Genomic DNA, 18,526 nt, shown 5'->3' on the forward strand with positions numbered 1-18,526 from the left:
GTCGGCATGGACCAGTTAGGTCAAAGGGCTTGTTTCCATTCTATGACTCTATGATTGACACCTCTTTTGCTAGCAAATTGCAAGAAATCACAGGTAAAAGGCACCGTGGTAGTGTAGTGGTGAACACAACATTATTACGACTCAGGCGTCGGAGTTCGGAGTTCACTTCTGATGTCCCCTTTAAAGAGTCTGTATGTCCTCCCTGTGGAACGCATGGGTTTCCTCCAGGTGTTTCGGTCTCCCCCCACCATCCAAAGACGTACTGGTTAATTGGTCATTGTAAATTGTCCTGTGATTAGGCTAGCATTAAGTTAGGGGCTGCTGGGTGGCATGGCTCGAAGGACCAAAAGGGTCTATTCCACATCTCTAAATAGATAAATTAATAAAAATACACTTCTGTATCCTGACAAAGAAACCCTGTTTCCAGCTGCTTCCATTATCCTCAGACAATAATGACATCTTGTGGTATACCTTTGGATAGGAACTCTGACATGGCTCTAACCTCAGCTAGCAAAGAACATGATGAACATTGGCTTAGTTGCAACACGTTACACTGTTCATTTGACTGCAGTTGATATTACAATCTGAGGAAAAATGGGTCTTAACATAGCCAGCCCTCAAAACTCAGAGATGTTAGGTTAGAACAAGGACTGTGTTAATTCATATCCTGTTTTTGTGTAAGCGAGAAGTGTTTCAGATATTTTTCTTCTATTTAGGTCCAATTGAATTTAATCAATGGTCTTGATTCTCTTTCCAGCTTGTTCTGTTTTTCTTCAGAATTGGTATTCCTCATACAAATTTAGCCTTCAACTTCCTTTCCTTTACACATGTTCTGGTTTTCCCTTTTTTGGGCAGGTTATGCAGTGCAAACTAATCATAATTTGCATTCGGTGGGATGTCCTTTTTTAGTACAATATGCCAGAGCTTTGTAAGTCTTCGGGTTACATTCTGCAGATTACAGGAATTAAGAAATGATCCTTGCTTTGCAGATCCTTTAGACAACTGTTCAGATGAATTTATTATGTTTATTCATGTAAAATACATTGTTAAGCATTATAATAACAGAATCCAACAGATGAGAAGAAATAAAATGTCATGTTTAAGAAGAGTATCTGTTGTTTGCAAAGGTTATATTTGAGATGAAATAACAAAATATGTCATCTATGTGTTGAAAGTTGTAACTTATGTTCAGAAACTCAGGCAAGGTAGAGCGTCTTCAGAACCAGAAGAGCGAATGCTGGTAGTTGGAGCTCAAGTTGTGGTATTCTCACTTTGAAGAAGATCTTGGGGTTCGAGTCAACTTGAGCACATGATAGTTGTGCTTCTCTGTTTGATAGTTATCTTTCAACTTTTCCCAAAAATACATATAACCTGCACATTGTCAACACATGGAACATGGAACATAGAAAGGTACAGTACAGTACAGGACAGGACCTTTGGCCCATAATGTTGCGTGGATCTATATAAATTGTACTCCACAATCAATTTAATTCTTCCCTCCTATGCAGCCCATAACCTCCATTCTTCTTACATCCATATGCCTATACAAGAATCACTTAAATGTTCCAGTTGTATCAGCCTTTGTCACCCCTCAACAATGCATTCTGGGGACCTACTACTCTCTGTGTGAAAAACAAACAAATAAACAATCTACTTCTGGCATCTCTCCTAAACCTTTCTCCATTCACCTGAAATGGATGTCCATTGGTGTTGGCCATTGCTGTTGAAGGGGAAAGATGTACTTGGAGTACTGTGCTCAGTTCTGGTCGCCTCACTACAGGAAGGACGTGGAAACCATAGAAAGGGTGCAGAGGAGATTTACAAGGATGTTGCCTGGATTGGGGAGCATGCTTTATGAGAGCAGGTTGAGTGAAGTCGGCCTTTTCTCCTTGGAGTGACGGAGGATGAGAGGTGACCTGATAGAGGTGTATAAGATAATGAGAGGCACTGATCATGTGGATAGTCAGAGGCTTTTTCCCAGGGCTGAAATGGCTAGCATGAGAGGGCATAGTTTTAATGTGCTTGGAAGTAGGTACAGAGGAGATGTCAGGGGTAAGTTTTTTTACACAGAGTGGTGAGTGCCTGGAATGGGCTGCCAGCAGCAGTGGTGGAGGCGGAAATAATAGCGTCTTTAAAGAGACACTTGAATGGATACATGGAGCTTAGAAAAATAGAGGGCTATGGGTAAGCCTAGGTAGTTCTAAGGTAAGGACCTGTTCGGCACAGCTTTGTGGGCCGACGGGCCTGTATTGTGCTGTAGGTTTTCTATGATTTTATGTTTCTATGATACTATCTGTCTGCTCTATCTGTGCCTCTCATAATCTATATACACTTCTAACAAGTAGCATTTTATACTCCTTTGCTCCAAAGAGAAAAGCCCTAGCTTGCTCAACCTTTCCTCAAAAGACATGTTCTCTAATCAAGGCCAGCATCCTGTCAAGTCTTCTCTTCACGCTCTAAAGCATTGACATTCTTCTTATAATGAAATGATTAGAACTGAACACAATACTCCAGGTGTGGTCCAACTAGAGTTTAACAGAGCGGCACTGTACAGAACTTCGTGGCTCTTGAAATCAATCCCAATAGTAATGAAGGCCAATACACCATGGGCCTATCAAACAACAGATTAAACAAGTAAAAGGTCATGGCAACTTTGATGGATTTATGGACTTGGACTCAAAGATCTCTCTGTTCTTCCACACTGCTAAGGATCCTGCAATTCCTTTGTACTCAGCTTTCAGGTTTGATCTTCAAATACGTATCATTTGGCATCAGTGGAATCCTGCTCTGTGCAAGTTGTTTGTTGTGTTTCTTGTGTTTGAGCATCTCCACACTATCCGCCACAAGCGGGATTTCCCAGTGGCCAAACATCTTAATTCCCATTCCCATTCTGACATGTCGATCCACGGCCTCCTCTTGTGCTAAGATGAGGCCACCCTCAGCGTGGAGGAGCAACACTTTATATTCTGTCTGTGTACCTTTCGACTTGATGGCATGAATATCGATTTCTCCTTCCAGTAATCAAATCTCTCCCTCCCCTTTTCCCCACGCTGACCTTTTTTTTTCACTCACCTATGACTTTCCCCCTTGTCCCCTCCTCTTCTTTTTCTCCTATGGTCCACCCTCCTCTCCTATCAGTTTCTTTCTTCTCCATCCTTTAACTTTTTCCAACCACCAATCCTCACCTATCACCTATCACCTTACAGTTAGCGTCTTTCACCTCCCCCCATCTTTTTATTCTGGCATTTTCTCCCTTCCTTCTCAGTCCTGAAGAAGAGGTTCGGCCTGAAACGTCAACTGTTTATGCTCTTCCATAGATGCTGCTTGACATGCTGAGTTATTTCCTCCAGTGTTCGGTGTGTGTTGCTTTTGATTTGCAGACTTTCTCGTTTTTGTGTTTCCTATATCTTAACATTATCAATAACACAGAAGTATTTTGTTGACTTAAACCACCTTGGAACAGCCCCCTTTCTATGTTTAGTAGCCACTCGTGATAAATCCAAACCTAAGAGGTGGGATGGTTACGGTTAACATTTTCTGTGTTTGTCTGATAGCCATAACTTTATGACTGTATATTCTAACATAAATCCTTCCTCAACAATTAATAACAATCCATTGCTCCTGCATATTGTTATTGTTGAATTTAGTGACAAAGTGTATGGTACAAACCCATGTCTCTTTGGCCCGAATGTTTGCTCTAATTTGAATAATTGTTTTTGATGATTTTTGCCTTGTTTAATTTGCTGAATGTCACGCTCTATAAAGAAGTGAAAAATTCATAGTCATACTTTCCACGATCTGCTTATCCTTGATTTCTGGGTGGATGCATACATCACAATCAAGCAGTCAATTCAGTTCATATCTCTTCTGCTTAGCTAACAAAATGAGAGCAAGTCTTTTCCAAAGTATTCTTTGCCACCACCATGTTCATACTGATGTTTTATTTTTCAGGAAACCCCAAGTCTATTGCTTCTTCAGGAGTCCAAAAGACCACCTCCTGCATTAGTCTTCAGCTGTCAAGTTGGAGTTGGCAGGACGAATTTAGCAATGATTTTGGGAGTTCTTGTGCTATATCACAGGAAAGGGTTATCTGAACAGTTGGGGTGAGTAGACATTTAGTTATCCAGGAATATTTGGAATGAAGAACAAAAGTTAGAAATAATGTAAACATTGGTAATCAATCTCTTGCTATACGTGTTCTTAAATGTTTGAAATTTCCAGAGTATATGTTCTTTTTAGGTTCATAACTTGATAACTGCAATGATACTAGATTATCTTTTAAAATCTAGCTCTCCCCATTATTTCAGCTTGGCTCAGTTGGGATAACTTTTGGGTTGAGAGGTTCTTTGATCAATCCCTAATTTAGGAATTCAGTACATTAACTTGAATTATACTGAGGATGCTGCAGTACCAGAGATGTTGTTTGTAAGATCTTAAAATGAGAGTTTATCCAACTCCTCAAGTGTACATTAAGGGATCTAGGTTCAATTCTGACCTTGGGTGCTGTCTGTGTGGAGCTTGCATGCTCCCTCCATGACTGTGTGGGTTTCTGCTGGTCCTCCAATTTCCTCCCACATCTCGAAGATGTGCTGATAGGTTAAGTGGCATCTTTGAATTAGCACTGGGTGTAGTTAAACGGCTGAAGAACTCAAGGGGGAGTTTCTGACCATGTGTGAGGAGAGTATCAGCTACACAGGTAGAGAAGAATAAGACGAGAAACAGACTGATCAGATTGCTCTCCTAGGATTCGTCATGGACTCTGTCTGTGTTGTTACAAGATAAATGTAATGGATAATATTCCTTACACACTAAAACTGATCATTCATCTAATTTCTTCAAGTGGGACCTTCATTTAGTTTTTGTTAAGAATATTTGCATTTCGGGAATAATGGATTATTTATAAAGCACCATGGATGAATGGGTGTGCTCAGGAGCTATATACGTATAAGTTTTTCTTTCTTAAATTAACCTGGTTGTTCTTTGTAGAGCTGACCAAGACCCCAGCATTAAAAAGAGGGAGCAACTCCAAGTCATCCGAAATTTTGCCAAAGCCATTCCTAAAGGACAACAAATTGTGGATGAGGTCAGCTTCATTTCTGTTGTTTAAAGATGTAATCTTGATTTTCCAACAAGTCAAAATTTGTGGTTAGAAAGTAGAGTTTCCCCAATGGGAATTTTAACTAAATTCATTAATAGTTCGTATGTAATCTAGATTCTAATCCTTATCTTTAAAATCTCACACGGCCTTGCATCTCTCAGTTTCTGCAGATTCTTGCAGTTGATATAGACCTCTCTTGCCCTGCCCACTGTTAGTCATCGCCTTAACTTTGTGCAGTCTGATTTAGTTAGGGATTATTTACTTTCTCACTGTTCTCAGGACTGGGAATGACTGTGTTATTTCCTTCACGTGTGGCACTTGATTACACATCAACCATGCATGAGCTTCAAAAGTGAGGCCTTAGTCCATCGTTTAAGAGGCTAAAGATAACATTAAGCTCTATGGATGCAGACGCACACAGATACAAACATGAATGCTATTGTACTAATCCTCTCCCTTGTCCAACACTCTTTGTCTCACTTCCCTCATAACCTCCCTCTTTCAGCCTCCCCGTCCTTGGCTATCTCTGTCTCCCTCTCCCTTCACTCCTTCTTCCTTTCGGCATCCTCTTGTACTGCATCTCTTACTTCCCACCCCCACACTTATGGCTCCCTCTCAGGACTCTTCTTTTCATTCACCCTTTCCCTGCGCACTTTCAGCTTCACTCTCCTCAGCTGCACCCTCTTTATTCAAACCCACTCAGCGCATTTCACATCTCCCCTCAGCTCTCACTCATCTCCTCTCAGCTCCTTTCTCCTTCATCTCCCTACCCTGCTTCCTCCTCTCCCTTCACCCAGCCCTTTTCCTCTTCACTTGTCCACTTCTAAAGCAATCCCTCCCTCTTCTATCTTTCTCTTGCCATCCTGCCACCGCAGTTCTCTCGTGTGTACCTCCCACTCCATCCTAGCCTCCTACTTTCCATCTGTCAGCTTTTTACCCTTTCCCAGACTGAGGTATTGCACTTCCCTGCACGGCATTGCAGGGAATGACACAAAGGAAACCCAGCTCTCACTCTGCGGGTAAAAGGACCCTCCACCATAGACAGAGAGAGAGAGGCGGGGTGGGAGGGGGAAGAGAGAGAGAGAGAGAGAGAGAGAGAGAGAGAGACAGAGAGAGATATTTCTTTCTATAATATGTTCCCTCCTCTTAAAATTTCTTTCTTCATATCATCCATTTAACTTTCTGCTCCATTGTCTTAGTGCCTTTTTTTTTTGGTATTATAGAGTCATACAGGTTTGCAACAACCCTTTTGGCCCAGTGTATCCATGCTCTCCCCATTTCTCCACAGAACTGATCTGCGGCCTCGAATAATTGTCCTCCAATATAACGTGACTCATTTTATACAGAGGATATAAGGGACACAAGTACTCCTTGATGAATCAATGCATTAAATACACTACATCATGGTAATGAGTCATGGGTAGGCGGAATTCATATAGAGTCACAGAGCACTGCAGCACAGAATAAGGCACTTGGGCTCATCTGGTCCTTGCTGAACTGTTATTCTGCCTAGTCCCATTGACCAGCACCTGGACCATAGTCATCCATATCCCTCCCACCCATGTACCTATCTCAATTTAAATGTTGCAGTCGAACCTGCATCCACCATTTCTGCTGGCAGCTCATTTGCAGTCACACCACCCTCGGAATGAAGAAGTTCCCCTTCAGGTTCCCCTTAAACATTTCACCTTTCACCCTTAACCTATGATCTCTAGTTCTAGTCTCACCCAATCTCAGTGGAAAAAGCCTGCTTGCATTTATCCTATCTCCATTATTGTGTGATAACATCTAATCATACTTGTCTTCATGGAGCTCTTTATTAGTATCAGCATGTGCATAGCGTTAAGTGAATGCTGCCCAGGAGAAAGCAGATGCTCAGATTTGCCACACGTGTGTATACACACAGATGTCATCCCCAAGTCTATTTTTGAAAGGCCAATAGAGATGAAGAGGCAAATAAAAACAGCTTGGCAATCTGCTTACAGCTGACATCTTTCCTTTTATCAGGTGGATGCAGCCATTGCACTCTGTTCGGAAATGCATGACATTAAAGAAGCTATTTATGAATGCAAACAGAAGTTGGAAGCCATTGGGGAGACCTGCCAGGCCCAGGTAAGCGAGATGCTGTCGAAGATGCAGGGTTTTAAGGACAAGCATCTGGATGGAAAAGTCAACAGTGCAACTGATGGGTTCATTTACTTCCATGTTGTGTAGCATTTACACAACACTTGAGAACTCCAAGTATGAGGACTATTGGCCTTACTGAGCTGGAGTATAATCTGGGACAGACAAGAAGATCATTGATAATATATACTTAAAGGGAGACTGATATTACCACCTATCCACAACTGGGCTGAAAAGTGGAAATCAAATTGGCCAAGCTTCTCACTCTTGACTACTGCCCCATGGCCCTTGAGTAGTTCAGAACTGTGATGGGTTGTGCTGTGATTTCAGGGACATTTTGATCTAGACCAGGGGTTCCCAACCTGGGCTCCATGGACCCCTCGGATAATGGTAAGGCTCCTCCATGACATAAAAAATGTTGGGAACCCCTGATCTAGACTGATACAGATAAATACCTCTTGAGGCAAAGTATCAGTGATACCAAGATCCAACCAGTGCAGGGAAAAAAAAACAGATGTGGGAGAAATGAAGTATATTTCAAATTATTTGATAGTCTGTTCTGTAACAAGAATGGTTAACTGCTAAATCTGATATATTGTCACTATTTTAATGGAAGTTGGTTTAAGTAAAAAGAATTGCCTGCATATTTGGTCACACATATAAAATAACACTGAACTTAAGGATAAATTTAATATAGAGCCTATGGAAAGTTTCACCCCTTTTGGAAGTTTTCATATTTTATTGTTTTACAGCATTGAGTCACAGTGGATTTAATTTGGCTTTTTTGATCGACAGAAGATGTCTCTTTCATGTCCAGTGAAAACAGATCTCTACAAAGTGATCTAAATTAATTACAAATGTAAAACACAAAATAATTGATTGCACAAGTATTCACTCCCTTCAAGATGATACACCAAGTCATTACAGGTGCAGCCAATTGGTTTTAGAAGTCACATAACATGTCTGAATGACTGACGTCCTGTTGCACTCACTCCAATAATAAGCAAATCCTTTGAGAAGCTGGTCAAGAACTACATCTGCAGCATGCTACCACCCAAACTGGACCCCTACAGTCTGCCTACTGACACAACAATCGACAGCTGACACAATTGCCACTGCTCTACATACCGTCCTTACACATCTGTAGAAGAAGGATGCTTATGTGAGAATGCTGTTCAGCATTCAACACCATAATTCCATCCAGGCTTGACAGGAAGCTCAGAGACCTCAGCCTTGTTCTTGCCTTGTGCAGCTAGATCCTGGACTTCCCGTCAGATTGCCGGCAGGTGGTAAGAGTGGGCTCCCTCACCTCCAGCCCTCTGACTCTCAATACAGGAGCCCCTCAGGGCTGTGTACTAAGTCCCCTCCTTTATCCCCTATATATCCATGACTGTGTCACTGCCCACAGCTCTGATCTCCGTGACACTACATTGATTGGCCTAATCTCAAACAATAACAAGGTGGCAAACAGGGAAGAAGGCATTGATCTGACACGGTGGTGTCAAAAACAACCTCTCCCTCAATGTTGCAAAAACAAAGGAGCTGGTTGTGGATTACAGGAAGTATGGAGAAGTTTGGTATGGGCCCCCAAATCCCAAGAACTTTCTACAGGGGCACAATTGAGAGCATCCTGACTGGCTACATCACTGCCTGGTATGGGAACTGTACCTCCCTTAATCGCAGGACCCTGCAGAGAGTGGTGCGGACAGCCCAGCACATCTGTAGTTGTGAACTTCCCCTGATTCAGGACATTTGCGATGACAGGTGTGTAAAAAGGGCCCGAAGGATCATTGGGAATGTGAGTCACCCCAACCACAATCTATTCCAGCTGCTACCATGTGGGAAATGACACAGCAGCATAAAAACCAGGACCAACAGGCTCCGGGACAGCTTCCTCCACCAGGCCATCAGACTGATTAACTCATGCTGACTTGAGTGTATTTCTATTTATTATAAATTACTATGATTGCACATTTCGACAGAGATGTAATGTAAAGATTTTTACTTCTTATGTATGTGAAGGATGTAAGAAATAAAATTAATTTAATTCAATTCAATAATTAGTTAAATGGAGATCACCATGTGCAGTCTAGATATTTCAACTGATCATAGAAAAAATACATCTGTATTTGGAAAGTTCAACTGCTGGTGAATCAGTATCCCTATGATGTTGGCCATAACACTGAACAACAGAAAAAGACTTTCGTGTTCAAAGTGAAAACAGATCTGTACAAAGTGATTTAAATTAATTACAAATATAAAGCACAAAATAATTGATTGCCTAAGTATTCACCCCTTCCCTCCCCTTTAATATGACCCACCAAATTATCACTGGTGCTGCCAATTGGTTTTAGAAGTCACATAATTAGTTAAATTGAGATCACTTGTGTGCAGTCAAGTGTTTTAATTGATTGTGGTAAAGCTACACAAGGTCCAATTGCTAGGTGAGCCAGTATCCTGCCAAAGACTACACCATAAAGATAAAAGAACACTCTAGTCAACTCTGCAAAAAGGTTATTGTAAAACACAAGTTAGGAGAAGAAGAAGAAATTGCCTTTAAACTCACAAGAGAGCATAGGCCATTAACTTTTTGCTGTTGATGTTTCTGTAGCAGGCAATTTCTTTTTTACGAGGTCGAGTTGCTAGCTTGACGTTCAACCCAGCATGGATGGAAAGCGTGCCTGGGGAGTCGGCTGGGTTTGAACTCGGGATCCTTCACTCCGAAGTCTGGCGCTGATGCCACTACGCCACCAGCTGGCTGAAGTTAGGAGATGGATACAAGAAAATTTCCTAGTCACTGAATACCCCTTGGAGTACAGTTAAGTCAGTCATCAAGAAATGGAAAGAATATGGTACAGCTGTAAGTCTGCCCAGAGTAGGCTGTCCTCAAAATCTGAGAGACCGTGCAAAAAGGGGACTAGTGAGGGAGGCCATCAAGAGACCTATGACAACCCTGCAGGAGTTATAAGCTTCAGTGGCTGAGATGGGAGAGACTGTGCATACAACAACTGTTGCCCGGGTGCTTCACCCATCACAGCTTTATGGGAGAGTGGCAAAGAGAAAACCACTGTTGAAGAAAATACACGTGAAATATCGGCTAGTTTGCCAGAAGGCATCTGGAAGACTTAAGTCAGCTGCAAGAAGGTTCTATGGTCTGATGAAACCAAAATTGAGCTTTTTGGCCATCACACTAAATGTTATGTTTGGCGAGAGTCAAACCCCTCACATCATCAAAAACACACCATGTACTGTGAAGCATGGTGGTGGCTGCATCATGCTGTGGGGATGCTTCACTGCAGCAGGCCCCAGAAGGCCTGTGAAGGTAGAGGGTAAAATGAATGCAGCAAAGTACAGGGAAATCCTGGAGGAAAACCTGATGCAGTCTGCAAGAGAATTGCGACTTGGGCGAAGATTTGTTTTCCAGCAATACAATGACCCCAAGCTTAAAGCCAAAGCTGCTGAGGAATAGCTTAAAAACAAGAAAGTTGATGGCCTGGAATGGCCAAGTCAGAGTCCAGACCGCAATCCAATTGAGAAATTATGGATTGAAAAGGGCTGTTCACTCACAATCCCCATGCAATCTGGCAGCGAGTGCAGTTTTGTAAAGAAGAACGGGGAAGGATTGCAGTGTTCAGATGTGCAAATCTGATAGAGAACTATCTACACAGACTCAAGGCTGCAATTACTGCCAAGGTGCACTTACTAAATACTAACTTGATGGAGTTGAATACTTAGGCAAACAATTTTTTTGTGTTTTATATTTGTAATTAATTTAGTCAAATTTGTCGTGATTTGTTTTCAGTTTGGCACGAAAGAGTCTTTTTCTGTTGATCAGTGTCAAAAAAAAAAAGCCAAATTAAATCCACTGTGATTCAATGTTGTAAAACAATAAAACATGAAAATTTCTGGGGGAGGGTGAATACTTTTTATAGGTGCTGTATGTCAAAGATGTGGTCAAGTGATAGATAGGTTATAATGCAATTAAAGTAGTAGAATATTATGTGCATGGTGGTTTATATGGAGCTACAATGAAGGTCAATGTGGTATTCTCTACAGAAGAGAAGCGTTATAATATGTTACATACAACTACCTTTCCTTAAGGACACAAAATTAAGTTAACACTGCCTCAGTTTGGTGTTGATTTGGAAGTTCTGCAGGTTGGGAAGTGTCTATGAACTACAGAGTGTTGCGCAGTGACATGGAATAAAACATGTTATGTCTGGTGTGTGATGGATGTGTCATAAACACAGTTCTTTATAGTTAAGTATGTACTTGTAATCGGAGAGATGATTTAGACATGACTCATGTAGCACAACATAAGCTATTCTGTCCCTGCAGTTTTCCTTTTGAAGTAGTGACCTAATTATCTTTTGACGGACATTATTGAATAGTTTCAACTAAACCGTAAAGGAAAAAAAATCTACTCCACAGTAAGCTATTGCGTAAAGTAACAATCTTCTCGTACCTCTCGTTGTGTTGCCCTTTATCCAGATTGATACACTCTGTTTTCTGACCCTTTGACACTGAGATTCTCTGCCCATTTAACTGCCCATGAAACCCCCTCTTGGACATTATAGCTGTGAAGGGTTAGTCATAACCCCCACGCAGTTAGCAGTTTCCAAGAAATGCTACCTACAATTTATTGTGATAATGCACAGACCTGTGAAGTATTTATTTCAGTGATCAGCTTTGAATTGTGTTGCATTTTCCTACTAGTACCCTGGCTGCTGGAATAACGGATGTGGCTTTGCCAAGAGTTCTGAAGAGCTGTGAATATTGTTTGCCTCATTATTAAACTTTTAAAATCCACATTGGCCTCATCCAGCAGCAACTCCTGTTCATTTTGATCTTTCAGGCCTGGTCATCTTAAGCTCAAACCCTTAGATATTCACCTGCCATGCTTTAATTTAAAAAATGGATGATTATAGGATATTTTCCTGTAAATTTTATTTCTTGTTCCATTTAGGGAAATAGCACCAAGGAATATTTTCTCCAGAGAGTACTACAGAGTACAGAGTGTTATTTCTATCTTGTTGCTTTTAACTACTATCTTCATGAACAGGTATGTGCATTAGAGATTTTTTTTAGTTATAACTTGTATTTTCCATACTGTAAAATGTCTCGTACATTGTTAGCTTTGGCATCATCTGACTCCTTAAGTTATGATGTGAAGAGGCTTCATGCAGGTGTGGGTTTTTTTTTATTAAGTGCAATCGTGAACTTAAGCTTTTTATTAAGCTAGATCAGAAATGCTGATCAAGTCAACTAGTTCCCAGAGAGAACTCTGATAGGCCAGTCAGATGGTTCACTGCTGCTCAGCGACAGAACACAAAAAAAATCATATGTACAATTAAGAAACATTAAAAAATACTGGAGTCATGACGATCATGATGAAGTTTGCTGGAGAGAGACATTTATAAACATGCTGTCCTCCATAATTCAAAGAGATTGAAGGATAAGGTTGCAGGGTGACAAGACATGACAGGAGCACTTGGAACTAAAAACTAATCCCTACCTGGAGAAAACAGCACCTGTTCTTTCCGCACTGTTTTCCAGCAGTTTAAGGACTAATTCCAGCCGGAACATAACTCACAAGTGCTCTTGAAAGTCAGATATTAACCCTACCTACCAACAACCAAGCATTACCATCCTGGTCCCCTTCATGATAGCTTATGAAGAAACATGTGGCTTCCCTCCCAGAGATGATAGGTGTTTGTGCACTCAACTCTTGAAGGCTTGGACCCCATCATCGCAGATGTTTCCAACCACAGTATCTGGAAAGGTGTTCCAAATTCTGATAGCATCCTGGTCCCCTTCATGATAGCTTATGAAGAAACATGTGGCTTCCCTCCCAGAGATGATAGGTGTTTGTGCACTCAACTCTTGAAGGCTTGGACCCCATCATCGCAGATGTTTCCAACCACAGTATCTGGAAGGGTGTTCCAAATTCTGATAGCATCCTGGTCCCCTTCATGATAGCTTATGAAGAAACATGTGGCTTCCCTCCCAGAGATGATAGGTGTTTGTGCACTCAACTCTTGAAGGCTTGGACCCCATCATCGCAGATGTTTCCAACCACAGTATCTGGAAGGGTGTTCCAAATTCTGATAGCACAGTGAAGGAAGCTTCTATCCAGTGTGTAGGTTCTCACATCAGGCATAGAAACAGCATGAGGAGGCATAGATAAACTTGATCGTGTGGTGCACCATCTCTCATAAGGTGAAGGCAGCATGGCGCGAAGGTCTGTAGGGCTGTGGCTGGTGTGCATTTTGTATAGCACAGTAGCCTTTGCAACCTATCGTCTGTTGCATAAGCTACTGATGGTTAGATTCTCACGAGCTGTGGCTTCAGCTACACCTATAATCCTGAGAGCCTTTCTTTGATTGGAATCAAGCTGGCTGAGGACATTCTGTGAGGCATTCATTCATGACAAGCAGGTATACTCCATGATACTTCGTACCTGGGCTTTGTAAACTGTGGCTCTGCCCTCTTTGTCTAGTTTGGATGCTACTTTCCACAGGGCTCCAAGCCTTTGTCCAGCCTTGTTTGAAAGAATGGAAAGGTGTTTATCCCACACCAACTTGCTGTCAATATTAACACCAAGGATTACTAGCAGATCAAAAGTTTGGGCAGGGGAATTTTCATGAAATTTATCTTGTAGCTTAGACTACATGTGAAAGGTTAGTCATAACCGCACCCCCATGGCAGCAGCCAGTTCCCAAGTAATGCTATCTGAAGTTGATTGTGATGATGCACGGACCTGTGAAGTATTTATTTCAGTGATCAGCATTGAATTGTGTTGTATTTTCCTATTTGCACACTGGCGGCTGGAAAGAAGGAAGCAGCTTTGCCTCTCCCTGCTCCACAACACATAGTTTCATCAGACCATGTTTCCACAGTCAGTTACACCATTTTGGATACTTATCATTAATTTGCTCCAAAGTGATCACTTTAGCACTGTAACCAGTGCTGCACAGGGTTACTGCATGGTGTCACAAGTCCCACTCAGGATGCTTACCACCGTTTCTGATGGTTTCAGGAGAAAGCAAAGTGAGGTTTACTGGATTGTTGCTCCTCCACCAAGTCCCTGCTCCACAAGGTGACTGCTTTGCTCTGTTTGTTTACTACCCCTTGCAGTGAGAGGTGAAGCTGCTGCATTCCTTGGCTTTCCTTGTTTATACTTGCCTGCACTGTTGAAAAATGGTATTGGTATATTATTGTCACATATACCAAGATATGGTATGCGTGGAGATAGAATAAGGTAAAACTATATAAATGCAGAATAAAGCATAAAAGCCACTGAGAATGTGTAGTGCAGGTAAACGATAAAGTGCAAGATTGTAATGAAGTAGATTCTGAAGACAAGAATCGTTTTTTATCATACAAGAGGTTCCTTCAAGAGTCTGGTAACAACAGTCAGATAGAAGCTGTCCTTCAGCCTGGTGGTACGTGCTTTCAGGATTTTATATCTTCTGTCCAATGGGAGAAAGAAGAAGAGAGAATTTTCAGGGTGGTTAGGGTTTTTCATTATGCTGACTGCTTTACTGAGGCAGTGAAAGGTGTAGGCAGTATTGGAGAGGAGGCTGGATGCCATATGCCTGGGACTTAGGCTTGCTGGAGAATTCTTCCTACTAGTTCTGGTAGGACATATCCTTAGAGACTTAACGTAAGAGAGTACATTGGAAATTATAGCACGTGGGACTAGAAACTGGTGATGAACAGAAAATAGAGAAGGAATAAATAAGTCTTTATTGGAGGAGCAGGATGTATTACTGAAGTATTACTGGTCATACTCCGGAAATTAATACTACATATCAGTGGTTTGGATAAATGAACTGAACATATTACTTCTAAGTTTGCTGTTGATGTTATTGTGAGTTGCGAGGAGGATGTGAAGAGACTTCAAGGTAACAAAAACAAGTTGATTATTGGGAAGCTGTTTGGTAAGTGCAGCATAATGTTTATAAATGTGAATATATCCACTTAAGTAGCAACATAGAAGGACAGAGTAGTATTTAAATGGTGCAAAGTTGGGAAATGTTGCTGTACAAAGGGTGTTCTTACTGTCACATCCTTGGGGTGTTGGTAGAGTATTCTGAGGTCTCTGAGTCTTTTGCTGTTTTTTTTTATTCTCTGTATTTTATTAATTATTAAATGCTTCCTTTTTTTTTTACGTGTTATTGTTAGGTCTTCTTTACACTTAAGTCGCAATTGTCCTTGGAAATTTTCAATTAATTCTCCTCGAGACTTTGCAGGTATTCAATCAAGTATCCTTGGACTTTTCTCTCTTATCAGAACGATTATGTTATGGTCACAATATCACAGTCCCCAGAGCCAATCCATGCCCTCAGTTCACCTGCTTTACCTGTTAAGTTACATGCATTGAAATAGATGCGATTTAAGGCAGTGGTCCTATCTGCCCTTTTACTGTAAACGTGGCAATCCTGATTGTCAGGCTTACATGCTTTGGTTGCTGCACATACTTCTGTCTTCTCACTGATTTCACTCTCAAGTTCCATTCCCCTGCCAATCTAGTTTAAGCCCACTCTGGTGAGAAAATAAAATTTCCTTGTTTGGTTCTCCCCTGGTTCAAGTGCAACCCAATTTTCTTGTACAGGTCGTCTCTACCCCCAGAAGAGATCCCAATGATCCAAAAACCTGTCATATAATGAAGAAACCAATGGTATTTGAAGATATTTGAGTTTGGAGATTCTGTCATGTTACCTACAGCTAATAATTAACGTGTATGTTACCTTCCAGTACCCTTTGGCCTTTTCACTTAACTTCAGCAAGTGGATGTGTAGTCACCCCTGGATGTTCAGGATCTTAGCTGGCATGGATGTGTCTGAGCTTACAGCACCTTGTGACTTGATAACAAAAGGCATCAGACTCTTGGTAAGTTTGAAGCTGAACTTCGTAAAGATTAATAGGTTACTCTATAACTGAACCAAATGCTCTCTAAATCATCCTTCAAGGCATACCTTAAAAACCTTCTGTAGAAACATTGGCACGGGTTTGTTTGATAGCATCCTGTGAAAAATTTTGCAATGTTCGACAATATTAAAGATGTTTCATCGGTGGAGATTGTTATTGGTGGACATTTTATTCTAGAATTACTTCTACAACATGCTGCAAAATAAATCTCCTCCTATTTGAGGGGCATTGTCAGAAATTTCTAAGATTTTTATTGTTTGGAGGATATTTTGTGAATTCTGATCGGCCTTTACTACTTTACTGAGATCGCGCTCTTTTTGATTTCCATTGTGTGATAGAGAATGTCATCAGGGTGTTAGCATGATATAACTTTCTTGCCTTTGGCTCAGGTACAACTGCTGTTCACTCTGAAATTGGTACGGTATTAGTACTGCACAGCTCTCATTGTTATCTCCTGAAAATATCTGATCAAGTTAGTTACTTCCCATAACAATTCCATATAGACTTTTCCTTGATTGAGCTGTGCCTGTCTTAATGGAAGTTTACACAGTCTCTCAGAAGTAATTCCAGTAACTTGTTCACCAAAGTTAAACTATTTTGTAACCTTTGTTTATACCTTTTAAACCAGGTTTAAAAGCTTTCCTACTAACAACAGCATGTTATCAATGTTGTAATCCTCTGGCAACTGTCCTGGACTTCGATGACACTAAAAAAAAATTGATGGCCAGAGTCTCTGCTATTTCTTCCCTTGCTGCTTTGAACAGCCTGGGGCCCAGTTTCTAGGCCTAGCAACTTACTCACTTTAAAACATGTTAGATCCTTCCTATTTCTTCTTCTGTGTCCACACTCTACCTCTTGAAGAATAATATCAGTACTTTGTAAAAACAGCTGTAAGATATTCATCAAACTCTGCCCATAACCTCTTGCCTCCAAACATATGTTATATTTTCCATTCTCCAGTGCTCTAATTTTTCCTTAATTATCCTCATGCTTTCTTAATTTGCTTTTTAATTTCACCCCTGCAATTTTTAATGGTCTCTAGGCTTTCTGTAGTATTAAGTTCTCAATACCTGTCATGCTTTTCTCTTTTATCTTATTGTGTCTTCAATGCATCCTCAAATTAAATGTAAAACCTCACTTCCTCTCCTCCCGCTATCTTTCTTCTTTCCTTATTGTGTTTGCTCCAGGTTGTAGATTGATTTTGAATGCAGTTTAGAAATTTTGTGTCCTCTCTGACATTGACTGTATCACAGTTAACATCATGATAATGGTATTTCCCTAGTATTTTTGCCTGTCAAAGATATCTACTAATGTGCTAACTGGCTTTCTACTGTGTCATAATAAGCATGTAGGTGAAGGTAAACCAACTTCAATAAAATTGTTGACTAAATGTCGTTATCGTTACTTGGTAAAGACTTAGGAATGGAGAAGAGCAGGAGAAAATCAGTAAAGTTAAAGAGCTGTCAGATTGCGAGCACAAGTTTGATATCCATTATTTTTATTTCAACAGGTCACAGACGAAGTTCCAGATGTGCTTAGCACCATAAAAGAAATGAAAGTGGCCAATTTTAGAAGGGTTCCAAAAATGCCGATCTATGGTATGGCACAGCCCAGTTTAGAGGTAACTTCTTGTAGTATCTTACTGTAACATAGTGGTATATATTATAATACAATTGGTATTTCCTCCTCCTTACAGGTTTTTAAAATTCAAGCCTGCATTATTGCAACTGGTTTATTCTTGCACATGTGTGAAGTTAGTCTTACATACTCTTCATATAGATCAATTCATTACACAGTGCATTGAGCTGGTACAAGGTAAAAACAATAACAGAATGTAGAATAAATTGCAACAGCCATGTAGAGAGTGCAGTGCAGATGGGCATAAGGCGCAAGATTATAACAAGGTAGATTGTGAAGTCAAGGGTCTATCTTGCATACTAGAGAACCTAGCCTTATAGCAGCATGGTAGAAGCTGTCCTTGAGTCTGGTGGTATACCCTTTCAGGCTTTCGTATTTTCTACCCAATGAGAGGGAAAGATAAGAGTGTCCAGGGTAGATGAAGTCTTTGATTATGCGGGGAATTTTATTGAGGTGGAGGAAGGTAAAGACAGAATTCGTGGAGGGGACACTGGTTTCCGTGATGTGCTGAGCTTCATCCACAGCTCACTGCAGTTTCTTGTGGTTATGTGCAGAGCAGTTGCCATAGCAAGTTCTAGTACATCCAGAAATAATGCTTTTCATGGTACATCAATAAAAATTGTTAACGGTTGACTGTGACATGCCTAATTTCTTTATACTCCTGAGGAGGTGGAGGCATTGGCGAGTGTTCTTGGCTGTGATGTCTGTGTGTTTGAACCAGACAAGCTGCTG

General features: G+C 40.9%; 1 protein-coding gene across 4 annotated transcripts in view; it reads left to right on the plus strand.

Annotated features, from left to right (window-relative positions):
* LOC140212061 (paladin-like) overlaps nt 1-18,526 on the plus strand; it is a 288,234-nt gene that overhangs the window by 124,990 nt on the left and 144,718 nt on the right. For all 4 annotated transcript variants that reach the window (XM_072282528.1, XM_072282529.1, XM_072282526.1 and 1 more), the window contains 6 exons: nt 3,952-4,103; nt 4,987-5,083; nt 7,106-7,210; nt 12,189-12,284; nt 15,983-16,117; nt 17,667-17,777. In XM_072282528.1, coding sequence (XP_072138629.1) covers nt 3,952-4,103; nt 4,987-5,083; nt 7,106-7,210; nt 12,189-12,284; nt 15,983-16,117; nt 17,667-17,777 — 696 coding nt within the window. The remainder of the gene's footprint in view (nt 1-3,951; nt 4,104-4,986; nt 5,084-7,105; nt 7,211-12,188; nt 12,285-15,982; nt 16,118-17,666; nt 17,778-18,526) is intronic.

The sequence above is a fragment of the Mobula birostris genome, chromosome 18 (assembly GCF_030028105.1).
Source record: "Mobula birostris isolate sMobBir1 chromosome 18, sMobBir1.hap1, whole genome shotgun sequence".
Classification (NCBI taxonomy): domain Eukaryota; kingdom Metazoa; phylum Chordata; class Chondrichthyes; order Myliobatiformes; family Myliobatidae; genus Mobula; species Mobula birostris.